The sequence below is a fragment of the Sceloporus occidentalis genome, unplaced genomic scaffold (genome assembly GCF_023333645.1).
Source record: "Sceloporus occidentalis isolate IW3139 unplaced genomic scaffold, rSceOcc1.0.p SCAF_3, whole genome shotgun sequence".
Classification (NCBI taxonomy): domain Eukaryota; kingdom Metazoa; phylum Chordata; class Lepidosauria; order Squamata; family Phrynosomatidae; genus Sceloporus; species Sceloporus occidentalis.
In genome coordinates, this window is record NW_028316983.1 from 120,891,557 (window position 1) to 120,913,550 (window position 21,994).

General features: G+C 41.3%; 1 protein-coding gene across 1 annotated transcript in view; it reads right to left on the reverse strand.

Annotated features, from left to right (window-relative positions):
* DARS2 (aspartyl-tRNA synthetase 2, mitochondrial) overlaps positions 1–21,776 on the reverse strand; it is a 37,219-nt gene extending 15,443 nt beyond the window's left edge. Inside the window, exons 1-10 of the mRNA XM_089515988.1 lie at positions 21,497–21,776; positions 17,910–18,009; positions 16,144–16,210; positions 13,171–13,272; positions 12,839–12,934; positions 8,108–8,231; positions 7,960–8,006; positions 6,175–6,281; positions 5,387–5,456; positions 825–1,004 (exon numbers count right to left, since the gene is read on the reverse strand). Coding sequence (XP_089372114.1) covers positions 825–1,004; positions 5,387–5,456; positions 6,175–6,281; positions 7,960–8,006; positions 8,108–8,231; positions 12,839–12,934; positions 13,171–13,272; positions 16,144–16,210; positions 17,910–18,009; positions 21,497–21,593 — 990 coding nt within the window. The 5' untranslated portion in view covers positions 21,594–21,776. The remainder of the gene's footprint in view (positions 1–824; positions 1,005–5,386; positions 5,457–6,174; positions 6,282–7,959; positions 8,007–8,107; positions 8,232–12,838; positions 12,935–13,170; positions 13,273–16,143; positions 16,211–17,909; positions 18,010–21,496) is intronic.
* Positions 21,777–21,994: the final 218 nt, after the last annotated feature.

Below are 21,994 nucleotides of genomic sequence, written 5' to 3' on the forward strand. Positions count from 1 at the left end.
AGCTAAACATTAGGAAGACTTTTCTGACGATGAGTTCTTTCACATTAGAATATGCTGCCTCAGAGTGTTGTGAAGTTTCCATCTTTAGAGGTTTTTAAACATAGGCTGGGTGATCATCTGCGGGGAATGTTTTGATTGTGTATTTCCTATATGGTAGGGGGTTAGATGTCCTCTGTGGTGTCTTCCAGCCCTATGATTCTGTGATTCTATGAAATATAAAACTAATGCAATACAATTGTAAAACAAATTATGCAGACAGAAATACTGGATTTCAATGCAAAGAACCAATGCAATATAATATAAAGCAAACTGGCAGATACATAATCAAAATATACAAGATTATAATACATTAATAAACTAAAATTCCAAAGGACCAGTATGAGATCTCTACCAATATGAGTGCTTTAGGACCACAGAATGGGAGCTGTGAGCCCATCAGTGCCAAAATATGAAGTGTATTTGAGAGAACTAGTGCCTCCCCTTGGAGGCTATGTATGTGGACCACTATGAGTTTTCAGAACCTTCCAAGGGCTGTTTTATTTATGTAAATCTCAGTAGCTTTTTGTACAGACTGACCTAGATTGCCCCACTGTGTGAGCAGAGTCAGCTGTGAATCCACAAAAGCTTCCAGGCAGTTGCATATTAAGTCAGGACTAGTTCTATGGGAATTGGCCCAAAGATTTGAAAAATGTGACTAGAAGTACTAGCATAAAATGAATGAACAAATTAGAATATTTTTAAAGAAAAGCCATATATCTGCTTAGCCACACATACACATTAAATATGATGAAGAAAAGTTAGTCTTTGGCTGAATAAGAACATACCTTCAATGCAAAGCGAGTGTCTGGTTTATCAGTCCCATAGATGGCCATTGCTTCATCATAGCTGATGGAAGGGAAGGGTGTGTTGATGGGCCCCCTTTCTTCTGGCCAGGAATACTGGAGCAACCCCTCTATTAAAGCTTGAATCCCAGCTTGGTCTACAAATGACATCTCAACATCAATCTTTAGAAAAAGAGTAAAGGAGAAGAGGATAAGTCTCAAACACTAAAAGATCACTATTGGCCCCATACAGACTGCCAAAATAAAGCTGCTTTGGGTTACTTCGGAGGTATGCTGTTTAAATGATACATGCATCCTAAGAGTCTGGAAGCAGCACCAAAGCTACGTGCCAGTCCTTAGGACTGGATTGTGGCTTTGGTGTGGCTTCCGGACTCTTAGGACACATGCATCATTTAAACAGCATACCTCCAAAGTGATCTGAAGCAACTTTACTTTGGCCTGTCTGTATGGGGCCTATTGTTTGCATTAAGGTAGAATTCAAAGACACAGGCATGTCAGTATGGAAAACCAGTATGCAAAGGGATCTTGTAGCACCTTTGAGACTAAGACCCAGTACAGATGGATGCTTTGCATCAGTCTGGGGCCGATACGCGCCCAGCCCTTCTAGCAGAGCCCATGCTCCATCTTGCCAGCACCCCACCTATACGGGGTGCATGACAATGACGCACGGGCGTCTGCCCACTCTAATATCTCTGCGCGTGCATCAATATCGCAGCTTCTTTTTGCTCCCAAGAGGGAGCGCATCGTTGCTGCGCCATTTGGTTGCTGTGGCAACGATGTGGGGCAAAGACGGGCGGCATGGAGCTGCCCGTCTGTCAAGCCCCTTACTGAGAAAAATAGGTTTTAGCACAAGCTTTCACAGATATAGAAGTTGTCCACACTGACAAAATAAAGCAGCTTCAAACTGACTTGAAGTCTACCTGTCCAGGCAACACATGACGGGAAACCAGGCAGAAACTGACACATAGCTGTGCTTCGGGGCTAAAAACTGGTACTCCACCTTAATGCAGAAATTGTGCATCATTACACGTGCATATAAACAGCATAGTGTAATTACAGGAATGTGGGAAAGCCAAGGTAGTGTACAGAAGCGGTCTGGAGCTTGGGTCCAGAGACCAGTGGGACGCAGCAGCTAGCACAATTGCTTGCTATACTTTTTTTTTGTTTCAGCATGCAGGTACATGAGTGGCCAGCTGCATACTGACCAGTTGCACTATTGACCTGTCACACGCCCCTTGATGCAAAGGTACAATAGAAATGGCAGAACTGCTGGGGCGTAGAGAGACGCGCTGTGTCCACTATGACCACGCGTACAGTTGATCCACACAGGCAGGACACACATGTACAGTTGATCCACACAGGCAGAACGCACATGTACAGTTGATCCACGCAGGCAGGATGCAGACAGAGAAGGAAAAATTCCTCCCACACAGGCTTCAGCCTTGAGCTCTCGGCTTGCAGAAATAAACACTGCTGGATAGCAAGGCTCTCACTCAAACAAGAGGCCTTTAATTCACTTGTTCCAAACTATTTACAGGATCACACAGAGTACCAAACAGCCGTCTGGATACCCACAGCTCTATATACAAACAAAAAAGTGCTACGCCAGTCACCGACCACAACAACCCAACAACAGCGATAGTCACCTTCTCCCTTTTACAGGCGGTCTTCTGTGAAGTCATGTGATAGCCATGCCACCAATGAAATCTTGCTTGTTTCATCCCCAGTGCATGTTGCATCATACAGTATCCCATGATGCACTTCTAGCTAATTTCACCTACTTGCATATTGCATCAGATGTCCCATGATGCACAGCTTCCAAATGCTGACTCATGGACACCTGCCACTTGAACTTTAGTTACCCCTGCTCCAGTTCCACCTAGTGGCCACATCCATGTCATTTCCAGGCCAAGTATGCCACATGGTCCTGACATTCCCCTCCAAATGACATGCGGTGTGTCCCATGTGTCATTTGCATTTGTCTCATGTGTGATGTAGTCCTGACTGTGTGTGTATCATTCCTGCTAGTCACCCACGTGTGACGTCCCACAGATGTCTGCTATGTGCAAATGTTTGCCGTGTTGTTCCAAGAACCAACATGCTGCAACCTAAGCTTCCCATTCTGTACAAGTTTTCTGACTCTTGGTATCACCCCACAATCTACCAAGTCCTACATCTCCAGAGTCTAAAATTCTGTCATGCCTCCAGCATGTCTGTGAACTCATATTAATTGCTGTTCCACAGAGCTCCCTTAGATTTTTTGCCAACTGTCTAGCCCACTGCCCAGCACTCCTTCTACCAGACAACACAGTAACCTCTGCATCTGTTGTCCTAGATGCTGTGGACCTGTGTCCCAATCCACCCAGCTCTGACGCCCCATCTGTCAAGCTCCAGCACCTGACTCTCACTGGTACATCCAGTCCCTGGCACACCTTGAAACCTCTGTTCTGGTTTCTGCCAATCCAGATCCTTCTGCCTTGGGAGCTTTTCTGGTGTCCAGCAAACCTCTCTCTGGATCTCTGTGCCAACTTTTCTTGCACCAGTCTGATCCTCTGTTGATCCCTTGTTGCAATGAACAAACCTTTCCTTGTTTCTTGATAGCCCATTCCTGGCTCTGGCTTCCCTGGTGCTATCAGGCTCAAACTTATTTTGCCTCTGCCCTATAGGACTGGCCAACACACCAAACACATCCTGGATTCGCTCTGCCACACACACCTGAGCTCTGGCTACTTTCCACCCCTCCTGCTCTGTGCATGTCCCTCTGAGCTTTTCTTGGGTGTTCTCTGTTTTCCCAACCACTATCACAGAAGAGGTCTGTGCCTGTTTCACCATAAAAAACTTGCCCTTCTGACACCTCATGGGAATCAGGAATGTGCCTTCACCACCCTCAGAGATTATCCCCTCTGTTGTAAGCCGCCCAGATTCCCAGTGATTGGGCGGCATATAAATAAATCCTATTATTATTATTATTATTATTATTATTATTATTATTATTATTACACACACCCTTAAAAAAGCATTAAACCTGTTAAGATTTAAAATACAGTCTGGTAAAAACCTGTTAATAACAAATGTTCTATTGGGCAGAGAGGTAGCTCAGTACATAATGTATGTGGAGTACATTTATAGCTAAGCAATTCTATTCAGCAACGGCCTGCCGTAAGAGATCTGTCTTGATAGGTTTTTTTGAAGCTATCTAAGCTGGTAATTTGACGGATCTCCTTCGGCAAGCCGTTCCACAGTCTGGGAGCGGTTGCAGAAAAGGTCCTCTGGGAAGTTGCAGCTAATTTGGTCTTTATAGGCTACAATAAATTCCTCCCAGAGGACGTGAAGGTGCGGGTTGGATTATACAGAAGTAGGCAATCCCTTAAGTAGGTTGGACTCAGGCCATGTAGGGCTTTAAAGGTAATAACCATTGAATCCAGAAACCAATAGGCAAAATAATTCGACATCCCCATATGTCTACGCAGAGGGACTAGTGTAAAGGAGAAGGAGCAGTAGAAAATCAAGCTTTAGCATCATTACCCCCAAATCCCCTTAGTAGCCTCTGTCCACACATAAGGTGATTGCTTTATTGTCTGATAGTCAACCTACAACTGTATCCTTTGGCTGGACTCAGCCATTGCTATTTATTATCATCACTGATCTTCTCTTTGGGTGAGGAGATCTTAAGATGCCTCCCTGTACAGGTTGGAAAATTTCAATTTGTTTGAATAATAGACTGTTGCACAAGTGATTGGCAAGGATGGGTGACACCTGGCTGAATGAAACTATGTGTGAAAGGGATCTAGGAGTCCAAGTAGACCACAAGTTGAACATGAGTGAACAGTGTGATGCGGCAGCTAAAAAGGCCAATGCTATTTTAGGCTGCATCAATAGAAGTATAGTGTCTAGATCAAGAGAAGTAATAGTGCCACTGTATTCTGCTTTGGTCAGGCCCCACCTAGAATATTGTGTCCAGTTCTGGGCGCCACAATTCAGAAAGGACATTGAGAAACTGGAGCGTGTCCAAAGGAGGGCGACAAAAATGGTGAAGGGTCTGGAAACCATGCCCTATGAGGAACGACTTAGGGAGCTGGAGATGTTTAGCTGGAGAAAAGAAGGTTAAGAGGTGATATGATAGCCCTGTTTAAATATTTGAAAGGATGTCATATTGAGGAGGGAGCAAGCTTGTTTTCTGCTGCTCCAGAGAACAGGACCCGGAACAATGGATGCAAGCTACAGGAAAAGAGATTCCACCTGAACATTAGGAGGAACTTCCTGACAGTAAGGGCTGTTCGACAGTGGAATGCACTTCCTCGGAAGGTGATAGAGTCTCCTTCCTTGGAGGTCTTTAAACAGAGGCTGGATGGCCATCTGTCAGGGATGCTTTGATTTGGATTTCCTGCATGGCAGGGGGTTGGACTGGATGGCCCTAGTGGTCTCTTCCAACTCTACGATTCTATGATTCTATGATTCTATGATTTGACCTATATCATCCTGGCCTTCAACTCATATTTCCTTATGGTTTAAACCAAAATAAATAGCAATGGGGAAAAAATTACCTGTGTGAATTCTGGCTGTCTGTCTGGCTTTGAACCTTCATCTCGATAGCAGCGGGCAACTTGGAAATACCTGACATTAGAGGTAAATGTTGTAAAGTTATTGTATTAATATTTTTTCAGAGATAATCAACACTTGCTGTGGGTGGGAGGAAAACGTTGCCAGCTGTGATCAAACCTAAACTTAAAAAGTTAACTCTCTACAGTCAAGAAGTGAGAGTGAGGGGGGAGAGCATGGAAGAAAAGACAGGGAAGAGTCCATGATGAAATGATAAGAGGACCCAATTAAAACATGACAGTAAGGCTTTAGAACACTTTCCTCAGAACTTCATACATTTTGGCATAGTTTACCAACCATTACTACCTAAGACAGAATGTGTTGCCAGTGACTCCTCCCTATTACAATTTTTCCACAATAACAAAGCAAGTGATGGGAGAGCTTTTCTGTCATGCTCTTGAAGTCTGGGTCTCTCTAAATACTTCTAACGGTTCCATACCTCAGCAGTACAACAAAGAACAGTATTCCCTAATCTCAGGAGAGTGGAGGACAGTCTCTTATTTTACTAAGCAGGGCCTTTGCCAGGGAACAATGTCCCAGTCAGTCAATCTGTGTCTGGAGGCTTTTGTCCACTGCCTACTAACCACTTTATCATGAAGGGGTCAGTTTCTGTAACAGGCTATATATTTTGGTCTCTCCCACCTGCAGGTTGTGGAATAGTTTCCATCTCCTGGTGTCAGACAAGACATTCCCATCAAAATTCCTTTTGCCAACAGAGGCCTAAGAAACTTACCTGTCCAGGCCTCCAACCATCAGTAGCTGCTTAAACTGCTGAGGACTCTGGGGTAATGAGTAAAATTTTCCAGCCTCCCGTGAAGGTACCACAAATTCCTTTGCGCCCTGGTATTACAAGGAGAGTGTAATGTAAAAGAAAAACTGCACTGACTTTAGCTGGTCTTGTGACTAAAACACCGAGGCCAGAACCCTATAGGTGGTGTATGCTAGCTGCATAACCAGAGGTGTGTATCTTTTTTGTATGTTTGTGACATGCAAGAAGTACCCAGTACCTTTTTGCACAATTCCTTCTTACCTTTTTGCTGCTGGAGGGGACAGTGCCATGGCTTCTAGAAGACCTGTTCAAGGTCTGCCATGGCTGCTGTGCCTGACTCTGAATGGAAGGAACTACCTTCCTCAATGGCAGCCACTATTGTAGCCTTGGCTTTGGAAGGTCCCATTCAGAATCTGGTGAGGCTACTACATCAGACTTTAAACAGAAGTCACCGCCTCTTCTACAGTGGCAGCTGCAGCCTCCCTTCTCCTTTTGTGTGGGGTCTTTTTAGATTGTAAGTCTGAGGGCAGGGAACCGTCTAATTAAAAAGACGGTATGTACAGCGCTGTGTAAATTTACAGCGCTTTATAAATAAAGGTTAATAATAATAATAATAATAATAATAATAATAATTCAAGGCCTGCCACATCCGCTGGGTGGGCAAAAAAGGGAAGCAACACTCTTCTCACTCATCTAACAGCCACACCAGTCCCACCAGGTATACCACCCTACTCATGGATGTCACCTGGTGTTGTCTGCATTCCTCTGGTAATGCCTCTGTCCTCAATATTTCTTTTTGCTAGGGTCCCTTTGAAAGATTCAATACTCTTCTTCAGCATATATCCAGAAAATAAACTTCTACCAACGCACCTTTGCCCATCAAACACAAAGCATATCCCCTGAATAACCCAGTTTACATCCATTACGTCCAATCAATCAGGACTGCAATTAATTTGTTCCCACTGCTCTAATACTCATAAAAGGTCCCTACAGCACACTTACTCTTGAGTAGTCAAGTAAGTTCTTCACACATAATGAAAACCAAACTTCGCAACTGGGCACAAAAAATAAATGTCATTAAAAATGAATGCTGATAACTGAATGAGTTTTCAGCTTGTTTCACTTCCCTTGCATGTCAGGTGGGATTCTTGTGTGCGTTTGCGTGCATGTGTGCGCAGATATGTGTTTTCTTTCAAGTATCCTTTATACTAACAGGGAATTTGTTTCAGGTTTTTGGTGCTTTTAAACTCCAGAAGTAAAAAGGAAAAGACCATGACTGATGGTGCGTGCAATCAATGCTATCCCAGTGGTACCCATCACATCTGTGAATATAGCCAGCTTTAAAAGAAAGCTAGGTTCTTTGATACAAACTATCATCTACATCATCCATATTATTGAGGAAGAGGACTAGACGATTCAAGGGCCCCTGGAACTATTCCCTACCATGGCATTTTACTCTTCTGGCCAGAGTTCTACCCTCTCTCCCCATTATAATGGGAGTCTAAGGCATAGGTCTGGAACCCAGTGCAATCTAGCTAAATCTATGAGCATAAGAAAAATTGATTAATTTTTTTGGGCAGAAATTGAGGTTTCAAATAATCACTGCCACTCTTAAGAGTAATGTGACTATTTTCATCCTAGAGGTCTGGGCATTCCCTAAATGCTTTACAAAACAAAGTGTGCAGAAATATATCCACAGAAGAAAATAACAAAATGTATCAACAGAAAAGAAAAAATAAGCATACCTACCCCTGGAGTCTTTTTAAACAGTGTTGGAGTTTCCACATCGACAAACCCTAAAGCAAGATTTCACATATAAATTTGTGAACAGCACTTTCAGTAAAATGAGAAAAGCAAATGCTCCACAAGCTGTGACAAATCTCTGCACTCTTCTTACCATAACAGTTGCAGAGATATTCTCTCATTCTCATCACCATCTGGGATCTCAGCCGTAGATTGTACTGCATCTGAGCACGGCGCATGTCCAAATAGCGATATTGCATTCTCAAAGCCTCACTTTTCTAAGCAAAAGAGGAATAGACAACAGTTTTGGAAACGGGGAAAAAGATCAGAATTCACAAACGTCAGGTTAGCTTCTAAAAGTATCAAAAAGAGAAAGTGAACGTGTTATAACATGCAAAATATTTCAATTTTAGCTCTCAACCTCAAGAAGCTTATCTAAAATAAATTAATAATAACCTATACTGGTAAGGTAGTATCTGCCTTCACTGCAAACATGCAATCAGACAATTTCTAAAACTTACAGATTTTATCATCTCTTTTACCTGAAGTGTCTGACAAGCTATCTTTTGTCTGGAATAAAGGCTCTGGGTGTATGCAGCCATTCTATGACAACACAGAAGGCAATAGCATTCATATTCTAAATAACATCCATTTACATTTTTTTAAAAAAACTAGTTTTTAGACCTGATATTTAGTTTTTGAAATGCATAATTAAGCAAAAGAATGGCAATTATACAAATATGATCAATTTTTGTCATTGATGTTGTTGTTATGGCTCAGCACAGCTAATTTTGTTTTATTTTAACTTTGTAATAACCAGTTCTACAAAATTTAATTTTACATTACTAAGGGGCTGACCAGACGGGCCAGGATAGGAAGAGCCAAGTCCATGCTATCCTGACCCAGGCCAGTTCCTGGGCTAGTGCAAGGATAGGCAGGTGTTTACACCCTGGCCTTCAAAAATGTTGGCCAGGTCCACACAGAAGAAGAAAATGGAAAGTATGATAAACATGGTTAGAGATAAATCTGGTAAAATATGTAGATTGATGAAAGAAAAATTAAAAATTTTTGAAGAATTTTATAAGGAATTATATCAGGCAGGAAAAAATCATTTGAATAAAATAGACAAATATGTGGAGGAAAACTGGGGGCAAAAATTAGAGGAAGAAGATAAAGAGTTACTGGAGCAACCCATTGAGAAGGCAGAGATAGTGGAGGTAATAAAGAATTTGAAAAATGGGAAAGCTCCGGGGATGGATGGATTGGGACCAGAATATTATAAAGTGTTTGAAAAGATATTAATCCCAAAATTGTTAGAATTATATAATGGAATAATGAATGGGGAGAAGATACCAGCATCATGGCACCAATCATTAGTAATCTTAATACCAAAGGCAGATAAAGATTTAACTGACCCAGGGTCATATAGACCTATATCATTAATAAACCAAGATGCAAAGATTTTATCAGCAATAATAGCAAATATATTGAATAAATGTATGTATAAGTATATAGGAAAGGATCAATGTGGATTTGTAAAAGGAAGACAAATGTCCAATTTAGTAGGAAGAGTGTTGAATAAAATACATGTAATTGGGGAGAAAAAAATAAGGGCAGGGATTTTGGCATTAGACATATTTAAAGCGTTTGATTGTGTGGAATGGCCAACATTAAAAATAATTATGAAAAGATTTGGAATAGGGGATAGAATAAAAGGATTGATAGATCAATTATATCTTGATAATTCAGTAAAAGTAGTGGTAAATGATGGAATAACAAATGAAATAAGAGTGACAAGAGGTACAAGACAAGGGTGTCCACTATCACCAATATTATTTGCAATGGTTATAGAGTTGTTAGCGAACGTTATAAGAAATGATAATAGTTTAGAAGGAATAGGACTTAAAAACAAACATAAAATTAGTTTATTTGCTGATGATACATTATTAACTATTAAAAATTTATTGGATAGATTGGGTAAAATAAAAGATCATTTAAAGATATTTGGAGAAATGACAGGGTTACAGATTAATTGGAATAAATCAGAAATGATATTTAATTATACAAAAAATAGAATTTGAGTTTATAAAACAAAAAAATTAGAGATAAGGTTAAGAAGTACTGTAATATAAAATATTTAGGAATAAATATAACGAAGGATATGAAGGAAATGGAAGATAAAAATCTGGTAGTACTAAGGAAAGAAGTGGAGAAAAAATTGGCAGAATATAAAAAAAAACCCAGTTATCCTGTTTTGGAAGAATTGCATTAATCAAGATGAAAATATTACCAAAATTAATTTTTTTTATTTAGAATGATACCATTAAAAGTGTCGGAAACCGAACTGAATAAATGGCAACAACTAATAAATATATTTTGTAATGGAGGGAAAAGAACAAGATTAAATAAACAATTTTGGTATAAAACACAAAGAGAGGGAGGATAGATTTAGAATGGTTGGAAGTAGATACAGAGGAAGTAGATATGAAAATATGGAATATTTTTTAAAGAATTTTATTAGGAAAGAAATAAAAATTATTGGAAACCCACTTATGAAAAATATAATAGAAATATGGTATAAACATAAAAAAGAATTGATGAATGAAGACTCAATAATAACGCCAATAATAATGGAAAAGAAATTCCCAAAGAATTTGAGAGGATTGTTAGATAAGGAGTTAAACGAAAGGAAAATAGACAGAATAGAAGATTGGATAGATGTAAGAATAGAGAAAGGAAATATAAAAGAAAAAATTATGAGAATAAAAATTTCATGATTTCACTATATACAAATAGAACAATGGATTAAAAATTGGAGGAAAAGGAATGTAGAAAAGAAAAAGTATACACAATTTGAACAAATAGTTCAGAAAGGAAGAGAAATGGAAGAAAATGAGAATATAAAAGGAACTACTAGTAAAATTTACAAAATGTTGATGGAGAATAAAGGAGGAAAAATAAAAGGAAATACTTTAAAGGGATTACGGGAAGAAGAATTAGGATGTAAAATAAATGACAAGGAATGGGATAGAATTTGGGAACAAAGACACCTGAAAAATTCATTGGTTCTGATAAAAGAAAATTATTATAAGTTGATTTGGAAATGGTATTTGACTCCAGTGAGATTACACAATATTAATAAGAATAATTCAAAAAATTGTTGGAGAGGCTGTCAAGAAGTCGGTTCATATATCCATATGTGGTGGCAATGTAAATATGTACAAAATTTTTGGGGAAAAGTGTTATTAGAAATAGAAAATGTTATGAATATAAAAATAGATAGAAGACCGAGTATTGTTTTGTTATCATTATATAATTCAGAGAAATAGAAAAAAGAAGAAAAAGATTTGGTAACAAATTTGCTTACAGCAGTGAGATTAATAATGGCAAGGTGTTGGAAAACGAAAATAGATGTAGAAGTGGAGGATTGGTACAAAGAGGTTTGGAAATTAGCTATTAATGATAAGTTGACATGTAAATTGAAAGTAAAAAAAGGATTATGGAAAAAAAATGACTTTGAGGGGATTTGGAAAGAATTTGTCGAGAAAGTATTGAGAAAAGGAGATGGAAGATTACCTCCAGAAGACGAACTGAAATTTTGGATGGAATATAAGGATGGAAATGGCTCCGGGGAAGGAGCACTGAGGGGTATATAAAATAATGTGTTAAAATGTAATAGTATGTAAGAGAATGTAGGAAGATATTTGTTTATGGAAATATTATAAAAAATTAAATAAAAGAGAAAAAAAAAGAAAATCCACCTCAGAGCAGTGAAATTCCTCTTTTTGGGAGCATTATTTTAACTACAGTTTCTCTTTTCCTAGCACTCAGTTGTCTTGGACCGTCTTACCCAGACATTGGCTGGCTCCACCCCCCCCCCCCCCCCCCCGCATATTGCCTCATAATTGTCTCTTGTCCAGGCTAAACATATCCAGCTTCCTAACCTGTGCTCATAGGGCATGCTTTCCAGACCCTTCACCATTTTGGTCACTCTCCTTTGAACACACTCCAGCTTCTCAGCATCCTTTTTGAGTTGTGGTGTCCAGAACTGGACACAGAATTCTGTGTGTGGCCTGACCAAGACAGAATAGAGTGGCACTATTACTTCCCTTGATCTAGACACTAGTGGCCCTTTCCCCCATGGTCTCAGATGGAGGGATCCCACTCCACTGCCTGGCTACTCCGTTTCTTAGTCCATTTGGATTGATCCCCATGGCCCTCAATAGCCATGAGCCCAAAAGTGGCAGTGGGCAAATCCTCTTCCCCTGACATGCTGGGACAGTCATCTAGGGGGTTTCTTTCTGCCATCCCTGATCTAATCACGTCCCCGACTGCACCAGTCCCTCTGATTGGTGAAGAAAAGAAGATAGCCAGGGAAGAACAAAAAGTGAGGATTTATTTACTTATTTATTTAAGTCAGTGAGCCAGTAGAGGAGTGGGAAGAGTAAGGAAGAGTAAGAGTAAGGGAAAATATACAAAGATGAAGTCTACTCATCTAGAATTAGAATGATAGTAGTACAAGGAGAATAGCTCAGGAGCAGCCCACATAGAGCAAAGGCAGGAATTAGACTGAGAACTATGAAGGGGTGCTCCTCTTTACTGGTAGCTCTCAAGGTCTATGTTCTGCTTACTGGAGCGATGAGAAAGAGGAACCCACATCTGGATGCTTACCCTCTATCACTAAAAAAGGAAATTATAGAACTTTGAAGTTGATAGAGATTTTTTTTAAAAGTATGATTGTTAATCGTTATAATTGCCATCAACATAGGCTTCTTTCCAAACTGTTGCCTCCCCTAGTATAAATATCAAGAGTTGAAAGTGCAAGAATCCCAAAGAGACCTTGTAACAAATTGTGTACCAGCAGAAATAAAAGGGAAATAGCCACCTTGATGAAGTCTTTCATTTCAAAGGGTAGTTTCTTACAGGAATTCAGGACCTCTGCTGTTTCTACTTTGACTTCTATGTCACCTGTTGGCATGCTCTAAAAAAGGAAACAATCTGATAATTTTTTTAAAGCAAGTTAACATTTTTACAAACAGTTTTGATCATGGTGCTACAGTCATCTATACTTATGAATTGCTCTGAAGTACCTGAATGCTTTGCATCTGCATTTGCTCAGACATCTGTAGTGCCCAGCAGCACTGGCAATATACCTAGCACCCTAAAGTAGCCTAATGACATTCAAACCAAGAGAGCAGGGAGAATCAATGCACTCACAGGATTTGCTTGTCCTGGAGGCCGAGGGACAACTGTTCCAGTCACTCTCACAACAGATTCAACAGGAGTGTCACACAAGCTCTTCTTCACATGGGAAGCCGCCTAAAGACAGAAGGAAATAATACATAAGAAAGATCACATGTATCATATGGGATAATTTCTACAGAGACTTACATTTGATTAGCTATGCTAGTCATGAACTAATTTCAATCTAGCAATCTAATTTTGATTTTATTTTTTAACAACGGACATCATAGTACATAAATATGTTTAAATTAACCAGCAAGGTTGCATACTCAGAATTTGTTAACACTTAAGGCAGGGTGGAGAAAATGTACTCTATGAGTGCCCTTCTAGCTCCTGTTCTGTAGTCTCCCATGATAAAGTCTACCATGATTAGTAAACTGATAACTCTTTGAAAACCAGGCTCACTGAGTCAGCATCAATGGCTTCCTTCAAACTGGAGGGAAGTCTTAAATGGAGTGCTACAGTGTCTGGGGATGAGGCTCTTCAATTTTTTTTATCAATAATTTAGATTATGGGGTGGAAAAAATCAAGTTTGTGGATGATACAAAACTCAGGGCAGGGGGTAGCTAACACATTGGAAGATAGAAACAGAATTCTAAAGGAGCCTGATAAACTATAAATTTGGTTGGAAATTAGTACAGGTTGCATATTCCTCATCCAAAATGTGTAGGTCCAGATTTTGGATTTTTTTTTTTTTTTGCTGGGGGGGGGGATTATGGAATATTTGCATATACATAATGAGATATTTTGGAAATGGGATTCAAGTCTAAACACAAGATTAATTAATTAAAGTTAATTTATGTTTCATATATACCTTATACATATAGCTTGAAGGTAATTCTATACAATATTTTTAATAATTTTGCTAACACAAGGAAGAAGCTAGGACAAATAGCAGCTTGTCTCCTCTACATTTAAAGTGCATACACTTGCACAGCCTTCCCAGCAGCATTGTCCAGCATAGGCAAGGGTGAGAAATACTGCGGGTTAAGTTCAACTTTATCTGGTGGGTCATATGATTGCCACCCTGCTTTTGGCAGCGAAGAACAAGGAGAATGAATGGTAGCAGCTGTCAGTGCCAGAGATAGAAAAATGACAGGTATTGTTGGTTGTTTCCACTTCTTGTACTGGCCAGAGGAACAAGGTTGGGGAGCAAACTGGTAGTGAAGAGAAAGAGGTCTTGCAGCCATTAATGCACTACTTCTCTTTACTCCAGCTTACTTACTTATCTCAGCTCTCCTATAGCTACAAAGTGCAGACAAAGTGCTTCTTATCCAGAATTGTGGGGATGGGAATATCTGACAGGGCAGCAATAAGATACAATTGAAAATGGAGGCCATGTCAGCAGTGGGCCTCCTAGTGTTGTGTGAGCCATAGCCATTGTCCGTTTATGTTGACCTCTGATACTGGGCTGAAAATAGGCCAGTGATCCACTGATGGAACACTATCTATTTACCCCATTCCCACCTGAAGAGACATGCATTCAGTGACAGAAATGAAGAAAAAGACAGCTAGTATATTTAAAATGACATTTTTTTAAAAGGCACTGAAAGTATTTTTGAGGGCAACTCTAGAATGAATACTATTATCGTTATTATTATTATTATTAATCTTTATTTATAAAGCGCTGTAAATTTACACATAGTGTAAATCATAGTGTTTTGCAAGGGCAACAATTTGCAAACACTTTCTTCATACAAATGGAGAAGAGATAGTACACATGAACATAACTGGATTGCCAATACAAAAATCAGACAGGCAGCAGATGGAGAAGTTCTGTTCTTGCAGCAAAAATGAGATCAGGCACAGACTGCAACACAGACCATGAACTACTAATATCAAAAGTTAGAATAAAGCTGAAGGGGTATACAAAATCAATTAACATGCCTCAATATGACCTGGAGAACGTTCTAGTAAAATTTAAAGACAAAATGAAAAACAGATTTGCATTATTAAGCCTAACAGACCAGGAACCAGAAAAACTATGTTCACAAACCAATGACACAGTCAAGGTGGAGTACAGAAAGACAGTATCCGTGGCCAAGAAGAAAGAGAAGGAACAATGTATGACAGACAAAATGTGAAGAAAACTGATAGAAAGAAAATCAACTCATTTTAAATGTGGTGCTGGAAAAGAGTTCCGTGGATATCGTGGACTGGTAAAAAGACAAAGAAATTAGTCCTAGAGCAAATCAGACTTGAACTCTCCCTAGAAGCCAAGATTACTAAACTGAGGTGTCCTGCTTGGACATACGAGAAGACAATGCTACGAAAGGGTAGGGCAATAAAAAGAGAGGAAGACTGCATACCATATGGACAGACATAATCAAGGAGAACATGCCCGTTAGCCTGCAGGACCTGAGCAGAGTGGTTGAGGAAAGGGGTCATAGGCGCGTTACAGACTGCCTGAAAGCGGCGGTCTGCCTGCACTGTCATTTGCGGTGCCAAGGAGCCCCAGCGGCCAAACCCCAGGAGCCCCACTGTCATTTGCGGTGCCGAGGAGCCCCGGCACCGCAAAAAAGAAGTGCCAATGGCACACTCGCCACCTCATTTTTGCGGTGCACGACGTCACAATGGAGGAGCCCATCTGTATAGGGTGCCACCATTTTGTACGTGCTCTGTGCATACTAGGGTTAGGGGCATCCAGAAGGGATGCCCCTTTCTAACCCTAGTACGCACAGAGCACGTACTTTATGCCCGTCTGGAACGGGCCTTAGAGACATCTCATTCATGAGTCAAGACTGACTTGAAGACAGTTAAAAACAACAAAAATAGCAGGCAGAAGGAAGTAATTAGGTAGTTTAAAAATATGAACGACAGCTAACAAACATAAAAATTGAGCTTACTACTGCACATTCAGAATCAGAACGGCTGAAAATGTGCTAAAAACAAATGACAATAACTTAAAGCAGTTCACCTACAAAAGCAACATTTGACAGCTCTTACCTCATCTTGAGGTATAACTATCTGAGTGAGTCCCTGGAAGTCTCTCAAAACTATGAATTTCCCCTGTCTAATGAGAGGAGACATAAACTCATAATTATAACATGTTAGATTAAATCTCTATCTATAGGCAATATACAAACAAACAATATGGCAGGAAACTGTCAAATTTAAGCTCATCTATTAATGTTCATCTGGTACAACTTCAAACAGAACTACTGCAAATCAAGGAGAAAGCTATGCTAGGTCTTTGTTGTTGTGTGCCTCCAAGTTGTTTCTAACTTATGGGGAATCTAAGGTGAACCTATCGCAATATTTTTTTGGCAAGATTTGTTCAGTGCAAGTTTGCTATTGTCTTCCTCTGAGACTAAAAGAGTGGGAATTGCCAAGGATCACTCACTGAGTTTCTATGGCTGAGTAGGAATTTAAACCCACGTCTCAGAATATAGAGCAAGTGTGGCGTAGTGGTTTGAGCAATGCACTACAACAGGAGACTGACATTCAAATTCCTGATTGGCCATGGAAACCTGCTGGCTGACCTTGGGATTTGAGCCCCTTTGAGTTCCTGGCATGCTTGTTAGTTAATTATGACACTCATCTGTTTTCCAAGATTGCTTAAAAAAATGGCAATTGATTTAGGGAGTATGTTAGAAAGTTTCTTCAGTACTCTTGAATGTAGAAGGGAGGATTAAATCTGACCAAACTCTAGAGGGACCAAGCAAAAAGACTCAAAGTAAAAACTGAGTTACCCGCTAACTACAGTTGCAAGTGAGTGGTTAGTTTTCAAACATTAGTTATCACTCTCTTTCCCAATGGAAAGACAGAAAAGATACAGGAAAGGGCAATTAAAGTGATAATGGAATGGGAAGATCCTCCCCCAAAGAATAATCTAGAGTTTGTGGATTTTTAGTACCAAAAAAAAAAAAAAAAAAAAGCAATCTTGGAAGACCACGAATAATGTTTATAAATGAAACAGATGGACAGCTGGCAGGATAGATAATAGAAATATGAGAGCCAGCACGATATAGTGGTTTGGCACAGGACTATGACTCTAAAGACCAAGGTTCAAAATCCTCACTCAACCACGGAAACTCAGTGGTCGACCTTCGGCAAATCACATTGTCAGAGCCTCAGAAGATGTCAAAGGCAAAACTCCTCTGAATAAATCTTGCCAAGATACCCCTGTGATAGGGGCGTCATAAGCTGGAAATGCCTTGGAGGTACACTACAACAACAAGGATGCAGTACCAAGTAATGTAGTGATGGTCACTGATAGGTGGGTTTAAATGGAGCCCACATGATGGAGCATACAGAATTGATTGTTGGACTGTGACTCTGGAGACTAGGGACTGAATCCTCGGCTTGGCCATGGAAACCCACTGGGTGACTTTGGGCAAATCATACGCTCTCAGCCTCTGTGGAAGGTAAAGGCAAACCCTCTCCAAATCTTGTCAAGAAAACCCTGTGATAGGGTTCTCTTGGCAAGCTGAAAACTTGCCAAGTCAGAAACAACTTGAAGGCACACAACAACAAAATGGAAATTAAAAATTCATGGGAAGTCACTATCGGTTACAACACTGTGCCTCTGTATACTACTTGTCTAAAGTGGGGCAGGGGAAACAAATGAAGAAAGGTTGTTTATTTTGTGGCATTCCCAAAACCATTTGTCTGGCCATTGCTGGAAACAAGATACTAAACTAGATGAACAACTATTATGTTCTTAATAAATGTTAGTAATCCAACCACCCAAGTGTATTTTTTCTCTTTACCTCTGATACTGAATCCATCCACATAGGGTGACCTCTTGACCTATATGAGCAGAGCGTAATTCCCCGCATGTTTTAGTCCGAGAAACAAAACTATTGACATCTTGGGAAAAGAAAAAAATTAAATATAGTTATGTATTAACAAATGTTATAGAACAAATACATTTTTATTGCTGTATCAAAGACTGGAAATTTACATGAAGTGATTTTGCACCATTTCTACTGCATATAGGCTTGCCATTTCACAGGTCCAGGCGGGATCTGCCTGGTTTTTTGACCGCGGGGTCCCGCCTGGCCTCTGCATTCTGTCCCAGGGACAGCTGGACTCCTGGTACCTGCCTCTCCGTCTCCATCTCAGCCTCCCCTTCCCAAAGCAGCCTCCAAGAGGTTGCAGCCAGCCAGGCTCCCAGCTCCTCCATCCCCATTGGCCAGGCAGGGAGGAGGAGGAGCTTTTCATTCAGCCATGCCAGGACTACAGAGAGAGCTGTGGAGGAGGCAGGCAGAGAGGCAGTGCCTGGTAGGACTCTCTCTGCAGGGAGAAGGAAGGAAGGGTTTCCCCAGGGTTTGGCAAGGTTTCTTCAGGGAGGGGTTGCCATTGCAACCTCTGAGGTTGAGAGAGAATGACTTTCCCCAGGGCTTTGCAAAGAGACGGGTTGCCATTGCCATCCCCTGAGGCTGAGAGAGTGTGATTTAGCCCAGTGGAGTATGTTTATGTCCAAGCAACAGATCAAACCCTGGTCCTTCTCTACTACTGCCTCCTAATGTCCCTTAATTCTATTATTATTATTATTATTATTATTATTAACTGAGTGAGTCTGCTTTTTCAGATGCATTTAGTCTCAGAGGTGCTCAAAAATCTACATGTACCTTAATTCTATTATTAATATTATAATTATTAACTGAAAGTCTGCTTCCTCAGATGCATTTAGTCTCAGAGGTGCTCCAAAATCTACATGTCCCTTAATTCTATTATTATTAGTACTAACTGAAAGAGTCTGCTTCCTCAGATATATTTATTCTCAGAGGTGCTCCAAAATCTACATGTCCCTTAATTCTATTATTATTATTATTATTATTATTATTATTATTAACTGAAAGAGTCTGCTTCCTCAGATGCATTTAGTCTCAGCTCCCTAAGTTGCTCTTCATTAAGAATGGTTTCCATACTTTTCACCATTTTGGTCACCCTGCTTTGGACATGATTCCAGCTTCTCAACATCCTTTTGAATAGTGGTGCCAGGAGAGTTCCAACCAAAGCAAAATAAAGTTGTACTATTACTTCCATCAGTCTAGACCAGTGGTCTCCAAATTGAACCCTTTAAGATATTTTGGACTTCACCTCCCAGAAGCCTCAGCCATGTTGGCCAAAAGTCTGGGATTCTGGGAGCTGAAGTCCAAAATCCCATAAAAAGAACAGTTTTGGGGACCACGGATGTAGACACTATACTTCTATTGATGCAGTCTAGGATTGTATTGGTCTTTTTAGCTGCCGCATCACACTGTTGACTCAGGTTCAGTTTGCAGTCTACTAGGACTCCTAGATCCCTTTCATAGAATCGCAAAGTTGGAAGAGACCACAAGGGTTTTTTTCGAGCTATGTGGCCATATTCTAGAAGATTTTCTTCCTTATATTTCGCCAGCATCTGTGGCTGGCATCTTCAGAGAATGCTTGCCTGGAAAAATTGTGTGTGTGTGTGTGTGTGTGTATATATATATATATATATATATATACATACACACACACACTTGGTTCCGATACGTGGATGACAATTTCACCATCTGGAGCCATGGAGAAAAAGATCTGGCTGTGTTCCTGAACCATCTGAACAACATCCACCCCAACATCCAATTCACTATGGAAAAAGAAAAGGAAGGAACACTGACATTTTTGGATGTCCTTGTCATCCGCAAACCGAACCAATGTTTGGGTCACACAGTATACAGAAAACCTACATATACAGACAGATACCTGCACAAGAACTCCAACCATCACCCAGGACAAAAAAGAGACACAATCAAAACACTGATGGACTGAGCAAAACGCATCTGCGAACCACACTTCTTGGAAGATGAACTGAAGCACCTGAACCAGGCTTTACAGGCTAATGGTTATTCCAGCTCAGACATCAGAAGGGCTGCCAGGCCCAGGAAACCCCAGAGGAGTGAAGGCAAGCAGCCACCCAAAGGGAAGGTATTTTTACCATACATCAAAGGAGTCACAGACAGAATAGGCAAAGTGGTGAGGAAGCACAACCTTCAAATGGTTTACAAACCAACGAAAAAAATCTGGCAAATGCTTCGCTCAGCCAAGGACCAGAGAGACCCTCTCACAGCCGCAGGAGTTTACTGCATACCATGCAGCTGTGGACAAGTCTACATAGGGACCACCAAACGCAGTGTGCAAACAAGAATCAAGGAACACGAGAGACACTACAGACTGGGCCATCGAGAAAAGTCAGCAGTAGCAGAACATGCCACAAACCATCCTGGGCATAAAATACTGTTTGAAAACACTGAAATTCTGGACCATGCCAACCACTACCATGTCTGGATGCACAGGGAAGCCATTGAAATCCACAAACACCTGGACAATTTCAACTGGAAAGAAGAAACCCTTAAAGCGAACAAAATTTGGCTACCAGTCCTGAAGAATAGCAAAATGAGGACTCAGCAAATGCAAATGGGAAACCACTCAGAGTCAGGGGCTTTCCCAGCAGATAATGATCCCCAAATAGCAGACACTAATCCTCTTTTGCATTAGCCTCCCAGCCTGAGGCCTGCCATCAGCACAGAACAATACACATGCAAATCACTCCTGCATTCCCAGGCTCACACAGTATATATATACCCACTTTTTCCAGGCAAAGATGCCAGCCACAGATGCTGGTGAAAGGTCAGGAAGAAACTCTTCTAGGACATGGCCACATAGCCTGAAAAACCCACAAAAAGCTATCTTTTCCTGCAGCTTGCATCCACTGTTCTGGGTCCTGTTCTCTGGAGCAGCAGAAAACAAGCTTGCTGCCTCTTCAATATTACTGTTGTCAAGCCCTAAGTCAGTGATGGCGAACCTATGGCATGCGTGCCAGAGGTGGCGCTCAGAGCCCTCTCTGTGGGCACATGCACAGAGTTTGTTACTGGAAAGCCAGAGGGACACAGCACTTTGCAATAAATAAGTGGGTTTGGGGTTGCACTTTGGGCACTCGGCCTCTAAAAGGTTCACCATCACTGCCCTCAGTCGTTCCTCATAGGACATGGTTTCCAGACCCTTCACCATTTTAGTCGCCCTCCTTTGGACACATTGCTCCAGTTTCTCAATGTCCTTTTTGAATTGTGGTGCCCAGAACTGGACACAGTATTCCAGATGAGGCCTGACCAAAACAGAATAGAGTGGCACTATGACTTCCCTTGATCTAGACCAGTGGTCCCCAAAAGGTGCCCTTTAAGAGCTTTTGGACTTCAACTCCCAGAAGCCTCAGCCATGTTGGGCAATAGCCTGGGATTCTGGGAGCTGAAGTCCGAAATCCCTTAAAGGGGACAGTTTGGGGACCACTGGTCTAGACAAATGAGGGGCCAACCCAGGGGCTACCAACCTGGGGCAGCGGCCACGGTGCCAGAGATGGGCCTTCCCCTGGGACTGGGCGCCCCTCTGGCGAAGAGCAAGGACCAAGGGAGACGCAGCCCCCGCATGGCCCTGGCTGGGGAAAGGGAAGAGCAGAAGGCGGCCAGGAGGAAGCAACCCTCGGTCTGGTCTCTCTCCTTCCTTCCTTCCTTCCTTCCTTCCTTCCAGCCTAAGCGCCTCTCTTCACAACGGGCTTCGCCTTTGGTGAGTCGGAAGCAACTAGGAGTCACGCAGCAGCAGCAACAAGGGGGAAAAAAGTGACTTCCGGTTTCCATCATTAATGTGGGCAGGAAGCCTTCGCGCCAGCACTAAATATGGCGTCGTAGAGACAACCAATCAGCGCCTCTCTCTCGCTTTCCCTCACCTTCCGTACCAAATATGGCGTCCGGCGTCGGGGAGACAACCAATCAGCGCTCGGACTCGGTTCCGCGCGTGCGCAGAACGCGCCTGTTGGCGAAGTGGCTGCTGG